This window comes from Aricia agestis, chromosome 4, assembly GCF_905147365.1.
Source record: "Aricia agestis chromosome 4, ilAriAges1.1, whole genome shotgun sequence".
Classification (NCBI taxonomy): Eukaryota; Metazoa; Arthropoda; class Insecta; order Lepidoptera; family Lycaenidae; genus Aricia; species Aricia agestis.
In genome coordinates, this window is record NC_056409.1 from 16,378,214 (window position 1) to 16,390,345 (window position 12,132).

Here is a 12,132-nt window from a genome sequence, read left to right on the forward strand (position 1 = left end):
GAGTGGGAATCCTGTTGGTACTACTAATATAATATTATATTCTGCGCTTTCGAGTGTGATGTGGCTCAAAGCAGGTGAATACGCACAGCGGAACGTTGCACGACTTACAGTATGTAGATGTTCGCTTTTTGCATACAACGCAACATCGCCTCGGGCGTTCGTGACATTTTCCCGCCACAAAGTCATACTGACCCGGACAATGTATTGAAGAATGTAACATCGACGTCGGAGCAGCTGCGGGTCGAGATGGCAAGTGTTTAGCAATTAATTCCCGCACCAGAGTTTCACGGAAACTGCGGTGGGTAATTGCCGTCTGTGTGCGGAGAAGAATGTACGCGTTCAGGATGCTGGCATTCAGAAGACGCCTAAAAAACTTTTTGTACCATACTCGACCTCGCCGCCGTTCCAAAGGATACATCGCGAGCATTTGATCCTTTCGATCGACGCCACCCATGCATACATTATAATCGGGTACGATTGAGGGCTTTAAACCGCTGCCAGACTTCGCGGCTGCAAACCCATGGTACGTCGAGATAAAAGGAACAATGTTCTTATCTCGCCATACCATCAAGTCTACATCGCCTGAAGTGCAGCCCAGCATTTGACCGACTCCCAAATCCTTCTTGGTCAAATTAGCTAGTTCAGTTGGAACGAACTGTCGGTTCAAACGGAGGGTTCCGACGCAGTCCAATCCCCGCGACTTTAACTCTCGCGCAAGCGTAGGACTATTGTAATAGTTGTCCATCCATACAGTGTGACCCCTGTGCTCGAGACCATCGAGAAGTCTGAGTACGAGAGTATTCACTATCCCGGGCGAAGGATTATCTTGCGAAGGTTGTTCGTGCCCCGCGTGTACTTCGAACCGCCACAAGTAGCCAGTCTTGGACTCACAAATCTCGTAAGTCTTAATTCCGACTCCAGCTGTTTTATTCGGGATAAATTGTTTTATATCTAAACGGCCCTTCCATTTAGTGAGACTCTCATCTAGAGCAATGTTTCGCGATAAATGATATAACCGAGGAAATCGTTCGTTAAGATGGTCAAAAATCGGTCGCATCTTAAAAAGCTTCGCTTCCGATCGCGTCATTATGTCTGGATTGCAGTTATTATTATTATTAAAGTGTAGACATTTCGAAAGCAGGTGAAAACGGGTAAAAGACATTGTTGCCGAAAATCCAGGGGTAACTAACAAATCCGAAAATCCAGGGAAAGATTGAGCATCATTCCAATATGATTCTGTGCGTGTTTTCACTAAAATCCCTGTCGCCATGATTATTGCGAAATACACGTAGAGCTCATCAACGTCCGTGTCCTGCCATTTTGTAATACGGCTGGTTGGACGAAGTGTCCCGTTATTAATCATGGCAGTCGCTACCTGCTGAGCGTATCTGTTTGTCTCTACTGCTATATGCTCCATTATTTGACGATCCCATATTGCAGTAAACGCTTCATATGGGCTCGCTAATCGTACTGTGGGACCACAACCCATATCAACAAATGCTTCCCTTCTCAATTCGGGAGGAGTTTGAGTTTGTGGAAATTCTCTCCACTTGAAATCAAACTTATCAATAGGCTCAGCCGCGGCGCTCGATTCGGCCTCGCATTTGGCGCTCGGTTCGGGCTCGCTTTCTTCACTGGGTTCAAGCTCGCCTTCGGCGCTGGGTTCAGGCTGCAGGAAAATGCAATGAGGTGGCCAATTAAAGCATAAATCGACGTTTGTCGATGAGACCTCGATCTCCTCCTCTACCTCCAATACAAAAAATTCGGCAGTCCTGGGCATCAGCACTGGCTGGGCCAATAGATCTTCATCTTCGTTATCGCTGTTGCTCTCCTCGTCGCTGCCTAATTGGACAAACAGTATATTATTGTAGTTTTAATATTTACCTTTCTAAAAGAAATTTTAACCAAAAAACGAAACCATTAAAATTGCTAACCCAAGAAAATATTCAATGGTATTTATTTTTTTATGAAATAAGGGGGCAAACGAGCAAACGGGTCACCTCATGGAAAGCAACTTCCATCGCCCATGCACACTCGCAGCATCAGAAGAGCTGCAGGTGCGTTACCGGCCTTTTAAGAGGGAAAAGGGTAATAGGGTAGGGATGGGAAGGAATTAGGGGAGGGTAGGGAAGGGAATAGGGTAGGGGATTGGGCCTCCGGTAAACTCACTCACTCGGCGAAACACAGCGCTAGCGCTGTTTCACGCCGGTTTTCTGTGAGAACGTGGTATTTCTCCGGCCGAGTCGGCCCATTCGTGCCAAAGCATGGCTCTCCCACGTATATATGGTTTTATCATTTATGAAGCCACGGCAAAAGTGAAACATTTTCACTTCACCTGTACTCCACAGACTCCACAGGCAACTGACATGCGACATGCGATAGATGGACGAAAATGATAAAAAATTATATACTTAAAAAATTCACTTTAGAATATATTGTACCTACCTACTACATGTAATGACTTACCATAGTTTGTGAGGTGGGCTTTTTCCTCGTGTGACATGGAATTATTCCTCTTATCTGAAGATGAAGGCCCGGCGAGCTTCCTTAGACGAAAAAATAATAACGTTGTAATAAAATTTGACGACGCATTAATTACCTACATAATATACTTTTCGTTAATTTTTAAACTCACAAGCGCCGCCTTGTTGCTGGACTCTTCCCGGTAGTTCTGGTAGAGTCATTTTTCCTGTAATAACAAAATATCCTTTTGTTATTTTTTCGTTTTATGACAAAAATTCATAAAACGAATCCATACTAATAAGTAATAACTAATAAGTACTAATATTATAAATGTGAAAGTATCTCTGTCTGTCTGTCTCGCTTTCACGCCAAAACTACTGAACCGATTGTAATGAAATTTTGTACAAAGATAGTCTAAAGCCTGAGAAAGGACATAGGCACTTTTTAACTGGAAAAAGGGGTTGTAAACATAAACACCCCCTGTGTTTATGCGTAAATTTGTTCAAATTAAGTTAGTTCCAAAAATTCATAACAGATGGCGCTAAGAGTCGCCTACATCGCGCTAGCGCTTACTCAAACGTTTCTAAAAGAGGTGGTACCATTTTGATTCTTTCGATTGTTTATACACGTTTATAAATAACTCACTACTCAGTATTATACTTTATCTATGCAGTGACATAACCTTAAGGGTTAAACGGTAAACTTATCAATGATAAATAGTTTATTGGTAAAGTTGTGTAATGGGGGGCTAAATAAGCTTTAAAATTTGGCATAAATAAAGTTTATTTAAAATAATGAACTATTATGTGCACACTGCACAGCTGTTTTTGGGTATTTTGATTTAAGGGGTAAGTACCAGGGTTTTAATAAGCTTTTAAATTTGACACCAATTTTGTTGACACCGCGCGCTATAAACTGAAGTCCACGCGGACGAAGTCGCGGGTAAAAGCTACTATGTATATAAATGCGAAAGTATATATGTGTCTCGCTTTCACGCCAAAAGTACTGAACCGATTGTAATATAAATATTAAAATTTTGTACACATATAGTTTAGAGCCTGAGAAAAGAAGGAGAAAGGAGGGCCATTTTTAAGAGGGAAAATATCTTATTTCCATTGTATTTGTGACAACAGATGGCATTTTTAAAATAAAGGAGTACACCAAAATATTATGTTGTCAAAGGTTTCACGAAGCTTTGAATTTTGACACCAACTTTGTTTATTGCATGTATTTTGAGGAAGCTTTGAGAATTTAATGTAGGCTACGTTTTATCCCGGCATTCCCACGGCAACGGGAACCATCGCGCGCTAAAAACTAAACTTCACGCGGACGGAGTCGCGGGCAACAGCTAATAAAATATAAACTCACGAAGGTCGCTTTTTAGGGGTACTCTGTGGAGTCGACTGGCTGCTTCTGCTGCTGCATTCTGATTTGGCGGGGGAGACGGGGCTGATCTCTTCAAAGGAGGACCAAAGAGATTGTAATCTACAAATAAATAAAGAGTTAATTTTGTTTATATACACCAGTACCATGGGATTATATAAGGGGGGGTGTCCTGGGGGTCCGGACCCCCCCCTCATTACTATCCATTTTACTTGTCCAATTTCGACCAAATATATGTACCTCGCCGATTAAAATCAGTGCGGTACATGTATAAAAAATATTTTTGATTTCCTAAACTTGTTGCGTATTTGCTGCTGCGGAACTCTTCATGGGCGATTCCAACTCGCACTTGGCCGCTTTTTTACGTTAGGGACCCCCCCTTATCAAAGCTATATACGCCCGTGACCAGCACAATAATTAAACAGCTGCATTAAAATAAACAAATTTTCAAAATATTATTTTACCCATCAGGTAGTTTCTTTGCCGGCGACCGGTCCCTCGACCTCGTGTTTTTGGAGAGCGGAGTTTCCATAGCTTGGACCTGTTTAATGCTCTCCAGTGATCCACTGGTTACCCTGAAATATAGATTAAAATATTAAAAATATATTTTATTACTCAGCTAATAACATCATTTTTTATTTGTAAGTATTAATCTTATCAAAAACACAAAATAATTAATAAAATAAAAAATAACTAATTGATATTAAAAGGGGTCGGCATATTTTAACTAACACTTATCAATTCTGACTTCTGACTGGGCTAGTTCTCATATCAATAAATAATTATTATAAAATACTAGATGATGCCCTCAACCCCAACTCTATTGCGCTAAAATTAGTTTATCGCGTTGGTATCGTACATTTTTACAGGATAAAAAATATCCTATGTTCTTTCCCGGCACCCAATGAATATCCATACAAATTTCAGCAAAATCGATTCAGCGGTTTAGGCTTTCAGAGGTAACAGACAGGCAGACAGAGACACACTTTCGCATTTATAATAATTATTAATAATATATAATGTATAAAAGTATGGATATATATTTTTAGAGTGGATTATGACAAATTTAAAATTTTTCAAAATCTATAACACCTAGGTTAGCCCGGCCGCACATTATCCGAATTTCTGATCAGAAAAATTCGGACACGTCAGAATTCTGATAGTATGCGGGGTCCACAACAAATTGTGAACAGAGTGCGTTTCGGCGGGGCGTCCGAATTTTTCTGATCAGCAATTCGGATAATGTGCTGCCGGGCTTAGTCTCGCAATGTCCCAGGTCTCGATATATTATGCGATTCTGGCATCTTTATGTAAAGTATTATTTGAATGGGGATTGTCCATTTTTTTTAATTTTGCTCATTACAAAAACATTTCGAGAAATAAGGTCAGTGATCGTTTTTCTGTATATTAGAGATAAAAATTCCCCGGAAAGATTCCATTTCTAAGGAATATTTCCTGAAAACTTCTTGAAAACTTCCAAATTTGGAAGTTTTGAAAACTGTCATTTATCTTATAAAGACAGTTGTGACGTTTATTTTTAAATGCAAATAACACTAAAATTAGGTACTTTTTATAGTTTTGATTAAATTGAACATACTATAGGTATAAAATATGTGATATGAAAGCAGATTTGTCTACTTTATTATTCAGTCGCATGATTTAGATCTTTTTTATCATAAATATTTATCTAAGATAACATTATTTTCAAACATAATATATTGCTCAGGATTGACTTTGCTTTACGCTTTTCGATTTTTTATATTAAGTATATTTTTCTTTGAAACATATAAAATTGTATTTTTTAATTAAAAACTAGAATAGTTTTCTAATAGTAATACAGAAAATAACATTTTTTTGAAGTATAAGTGTCTCTATTAAGGGTCGAATTAACGGCTAAACTTCTTTCTAAAGTCAATCAGCTGATTTGATCTTACTCATACTTATATAAAAAAAATTACGTATTGAATTGAGTACCTCATCTGCTTTCGTCGGTAAAAATTACTATTTTATAGAAGAAAAACCATTTAAAAAAAATTCGCTAATGTTCCTGAAAGTTTCCAAAATTTCGGAAACTTTGGAAGTTTTCACGGAAATCTTCCGGTAAACTTCCTGAAACTTTCCAAAGTTTCGGAAACTTTCCGAAATTTTCAAGACTACTGTATATAAACGGAAAAAAAATACCCATTAGTTACTTATATTTTTGAACAAATACGTTGAACCTTTGTTTGACCTTCAATGGCGTTAAATTAGCAATAAATTCGACCAACATTACGTTTCGAACTTTTGGTAAGCCTCTCGTATCAGCTTTCACATAATGAGAACTTGCATTTGACGAACCAGCCATTATAAATAAGATTGAAAGGAAATTTAAAACATATGCAGAGGTCAATTGGCGGCCGATGATGACGTCAGAGCGAAACTTTAAAAATTTATTGAGAAAAAATTAGCTAATGAATTTCAAAATTCTTTAATTTATATTCTTAAAATACCCTATTTTAACGAAAAAAAATATAAAAAGTACATATGATTTTTTTTGGACAATGCCCATTATGAGGGGGTCAAAAGTACTGCCAAATGATTCCTTAAATAAAGCAACATCCCAAGACAATGAAGAAACAAAAATAATGAAAAAAAAACTGAAAATTATTCGAAGACATGCGTGGAAGAACTGGGTAACTAACATTTTACATCATAAAAGAAATAAATAATTTTAAGCTTAGAGCAAACCTTGTAATTTACCTACTTGATCATCTAGCCCAGGGGTTCCCAATCTTTTTCAGCCTGCGGCGCACTTACAAGTCAATATTTTTTTTAGCCTAGCTATTACAAAAAGATACATAAATAAACACCTTTAATGATTTTAGTTAGGTTAAGCAAGTAAATAATAATAAACAAACTTTTAATCATTTGCCCGCTTTGTATAGCTAATTCATATTACAATTTTATTTTATAATATTTGTGGTTATGGATAATGATGGAGGATCGGCTCACGGGCCACGGCGCCCCTCTTGCCTTTCCACCGCTCACCAAGGCGCCGCGGCGCACAGTTTGGGAACCCCTGAAATCTAGCCTATATCAAGCTATACATACTTATAATCCACATTTTTATTTCAAAAAATTATCCCGGTCCTAAAGCCACCACTTATAAAAAACTACTATTTTCAAATTGTTAGTTACCCACTTCATTCACTCATGTCTTCATTCCTAAGACAAATTCATACTTAGTGAGCATTCCAGGAACTTTGCGTTTTATGTGCGAGCGAGGTCCCGGACCCTGCGGCGTGGTACTCTGAGCCCCACCTCGCGTAGGCACTCCCAATCCACCACCTTGACCGCCACGCGTGCGTCGCCCGCGAGGTACTCGTACTCGTTGTCTTATATTAAAAAGCATATTTATAATAAAAACGCATGCACAAACAGTCCTGCAGGCTGATTCACGATTTCCGTTCGATTTGGATTCGGAAACTTTTAAAAAAAGTTGTGTGTGTTTCTCTAACCCTAAGATCTTGGCAAGATGTTATGTTATAACTCTAACTATTAGCCATTTATCAGGTGGAAAATTGTTTTCCTTCATCAAAACTCTACTTATATCCGGCTTTGAAGTTTGATTGATCCATTTGTATCTTTCAGTAATTTGAGTGAAATATTCTTTGTGGACCTGGATCCCAGAAGGATAAGACATAACTTACTTTGTGATGGATGAAACCATAGGTTCTTGGTAGTGCCTCATGTGCTTAGAATACCTGCAAATTTGTGTAGCTCTACGTGTGACACCTGGTCAGGTACCAGGTACCAAAGTGGACTAAAAATTAGTCTTCTAGTACTTATTTTGTCATGGCTAATATTTATATATAATTTGTAGAATATTATTCTGAACTAGTATCATGTAGTGCAAGACACTTTTCAGTGACCAAAACTTTTATCAGCCGCTTTAAAAATAACTTCGTTGCAATTTTTTTTGAAGGCGTTATTTTTCGGGTCCCGTTTTTACCCTTTGAGTAAGGGACCATAAAAAGGAGAAAATTATCCATTTCCGTTATTATACTATGCTAACGCGGACGAAGTCGCGGGCATCAGCTATCCATACTAATATAAATGCGAAAGTGTGTTTGTATGTTTGTCCTTTCTTCGCAGCCTAACGAAGCAACCAATCGACTTGATTTTTGGCATAGAATTAGTTGAAAGGATGAAGAGTAACATAGGTTACTTTTGGTCTTGGAAAAACATCATGACGTATTCAAAGGAGATTTGCAAGAATATTCGTATTTAACGCGATGTTCGAATTCCACGTGAGCGAAGCCGCGGGCAAAAGCTAGTAAATTAATAAAACACCTTAGAAAACAATATTGCAAGAATTTATTTTTTGAATTTATTTCGTCCGCGTCAGCATAGTATAATAACAAAGATTGATAATAATAATTTTTCCCTTTTATGTTTCCTTACCCAAAGGGTAAAAACGGGACCAGACCACTAAGATATTTCAGCCTGTATGTCTGTCTGTCTGTCTGTCCATTTATTAATTACTGATAACGCCCACAACTTTGTTGCGCAAAAAAAATCCGGGATAAAAAGCATTCTATGTTCTTTCCTGGGGCTCAATGTATATCAGTGCCAAATTTCAGCAAAATCGGTTTAGCAGTTTGGGCGTGAAAAGATAACCTTTTCAGTTTTCACGCCCAAACTGCTAAACCGATTTTTCTGAAATTTAGTCCACTTTGGTACCTGGTACCTGGTCACACCACACATAGAGCTACACAAATTCGCAGGTATTCTAAGTACACGAGGCACTACTAAGAACCTATGGTTTGATCCATATTGTTGGGGATATCAAAACTGGTCATCCTATTTGTAAAAACTCACATAATTAGTAAAAATACTAAAATGCAGAATATTATTGTTTAGTGAAACAAAGTTCACCGGGTCATCTAGTAAGTAATATTATAAAACATAATATGCTAAAAGTGAAAAATAAAGATAATTGAATAAAAGAATTAAAATTCTTTATTACACTAAAACAACCATGTTGATATACAGAACTTAGGCTGGTATTAATAGTCAGTACTTAAGAAGCGACCCGGTCTCAAAACGCGGTTCGGCTCTGTGATTGGTCCAAATTTTTACAGCCAACCAATCACAGAGCCTGACCCGTATCTTGAGACCGAGATGCATCTTGAATACTGACTATTTAGTATTTATACAGGCAATAGAACGCCTGGCATCCCTACTTCCATACAAGAAACACATTTTTTTGCCTACTTTCGCTCTATACCGGTACTTCCATACCGGTGATTCCCTTCATGCGCGAGTCTGACTCGCACTTGGCCGATTTTTACCCTTTGGGTACCGTACGAATAACGAAACCCTTCTTCTTCTTTTTTATTAATGGCTCTTACTTGACGAATGTTGTTTTCCCGCCATATTTTACTTGACACTGGCCAAAGCCGAGGCCCGATAGGCGAGAGCCAAAAGAAAAAAACATGGCTGCCTGTCAACGTCAAACGTTCGCGCGTTGACATATCAAACTCAAAAGTCAAAACAAACCATATTATTATTAACTTGAAACAAACATATGATTACCTACTATATTCTTCAATACATATTTTTTCTCGACGAGAAAATTCATTCCCGACAAAATATCAACAACTAAGAAGAAATAATAAATGACGACAATAAAGTCACACTCGTGGTTCGATAATGAATATATAATATTTTTTAAAGTCACAGAGTTTTAAAGTAAGTATTTTTAAATTGTATTATAATTTTTAATTTAAATAATCAATAATTACTTACCTTTCCATTGTTTCTTAAATAATTTGGTAAAGAGCACAAACTACAGCTACTTTAGCGAAGAAAATAACGATTCGGCTGTTGTTGTTGTTGCTTTGGACGCCGCGCCACAGAATGCAGATGACAGAATGCAAATTGAAATTTTTTTTTTCTTATTATGGCACTTCGGCTAATGGCCAGTGTCAAGTATTATAAAAGGTGGGAAAACAGTATTGTTGCATACAATAATTTTCAGCATCGTTTCCTTATATCGTCAGGTTAAAAGTCTAGTGAAAGTCGAAGTAAGAAGTCAAGTCGGTCGATTCAGTAAAGTGGTAGACGCTTTACTGAAACATTCGATGGAGTTTTGGAGGGAATACAAAATAGCTCTTTTCTGGATATTGCATCACTTTCCTACACTTGTGCACGATAACGAATATGTAATGGTTAATATCCTACCTACATTACACATTAAAAACCCCAGTAACACAATTTTAGGAAAACAAAGCGCTATATATATATATATATATAGCGCTTTGTTTTCCTAAAATTGTGTTATATATATATATATATATATATATATATATATATATATATATATATATATATATATATATATATATATATATATATATATATATATATATATATATATATATATATTTCCACCCCGGAGTTGATACTACGTCCTACATGGCGGTTTTTACCGATGATATTGCGTCCGACTGACTTGTTGCATCCTGTATACGGACGCAAGATTGACCATCTCTCAAATTCAGCCACAAGTAGTGTTAAGGTTAGTACAATGGCTGGGTGAAATATTGGCATGGACGTTGTTTTGTCACTGGAGTGCTTTTCGGCGTATTTCTTAGTTCCGCTATTTGGCGCGCGAATTTTGGAGGTCGCTACTGTGCGCCGTATATCGGTGGCGTATATTCGATACTTTGTTTACGTATAACACGCCGATAATGTGGATTCCTGTATATAATAAAGTTTTTATCAATTCTAATGTGTGATTTAATTACGTCCCACAAAACGACATCGTCCCAGAGGAGACGCGGGGGTGACAGAGGCGAGGGGGCGGAGTTCGCACGCGACATGCAAGGGCATGTTTTTGTTTATATTTTTTGCCGGCCAGCGCGGACGTAATGACGCTTGTGGTATAAATATTGTGTAGTGGGGCGAATATTTGAGAGAGACTAAATTCATGTCTTCAAAGTTGGGTTCACAACGCCTTCGTAAATTTGATGTAACATTACACATTTCAATGTCTAATTAACTTACAAAAATGCTGCTAAAACTATTTGAAAGTAGAGTTAATATTTCAAAAGTTATTATAAAAAAAAGTACCAAATTATGAAATTTTTGCGTGTCGTTTCGATACTGCCGCTTACAATTTATTATTTATAAAAATGAGCTAGAAAGGATTAAAAATTTAATGTTAATTTGAAGATAAAGAAGAGAAGAATCCGATACCAACAAATAACACATCAACTTACATTAAATAACTAAAAATTATATTTTTAAAATGTTCATAAAATTCGCGTCATTGTCCTGCGCATTGTTTGTTTTGAATGCCTTGCCGATATACTCAACGTGACGGGTTGAAACCTATTTTGCGATAAAATCTGCTGGCTCACTTTATTTGATCGCAGTGCTTTGGTGTGGATAGAGGTTTCGTTTTATGCTCTCTCTCTCTCTTTGAAATACGTTCTACAAAAATTTCCAAATAAGACGTCATTTACATTTCTCGACTGTGCCAACATTTGTCTGTTTTTCACTACTTTTTTTATACCAAGTTATAAAGGCCCGCAAAATTTCTAAGTTCTTAATAATTTTCTTTATATCAATACTTAATTATAAACAAATTTAGTGAATTCCTCATTTTCCTGAACGTCTTTTTCCTGAATAGCCCTAAAAACATAATGACGATCATTCAGAATAATGATCAAATCTGTAACTGTATTTCAGGAAAACAGGAACAAATATATCGAATCAATACAATGTCGATATTACAATTAGGTAGTTATTTGACACATTTTCGAAAAATAGTAGTAGAATAGTAAGAAAAGTAGTAAAAATGTTATCTACACTTCAATATTATAAAGCAGGAGAGGTTGTTGTTTGTTTGAACGCGTTAATCTCAGAAACTACTAGTCCGATTTGAAAAATTATTTAAGTGTTAGATAGCCCATTTATCGAGGAAGGCTATAAGCAATATTTTATCACGCTAAGAATAATAGAAGCGAAGAAATAGAGGAAAATGTGGAAAAAACGGAGGGAAATTATTTGAAAGGGCTTATTTGAACGCGCTTATCTCAGGAACTACTGGTCCGATTTGAAAAATTCTTTCAGTGTTAGATTATCGTGTCAATGGTTGTCGTGATTGATGTAGATCGTTTTTTTAAAAGAAGTGATTTTAAAAACTATTTTAAAGACAAAATAAAATGGCCTTGGCCGTCGACCCATTTTGTAATACAAAAAAAATGTTTTAATTGTGGTGCAACGACCAAGAATAAT

At 36.9% G+C, this 12,132-nt stretch overlaps 1 protein-coding gene across 1 annotated transcript; it reads right to left on the bottom strand.

The window, feature by feature from the left end:
• Nucleotides 1-26: 26 nt before the first annotated feature.
• Nucleotides 27-9,714, bottom strand: LOC121726077 (piggyBac transposable element-derived protein 4-like). Its single transcript, XM_042113304.1, has 7 exons — nt 9,637-9,714; nt 7,068-7,220; nt 4,311-4,421; nt 3,832-3,948; nt 2,636-2,689; nt 2,467-2,546; nt 27-1,842 (listed from the first exon to the last, which is right to left on the bottom strand). Exons 1-7 carry the CDS (start codon nt 9,642-9,644, stop codon nt 35-37), a joined length of 2,331 nt encoding a protein of 776 aa, XP_041969238.1. The 5' UTR covers nt 9,645-9,714; the 3' UTR covers nt 27-34.
• Nucleotides 9,715-12,132: the final 2,418 nt, after the last annotated feature.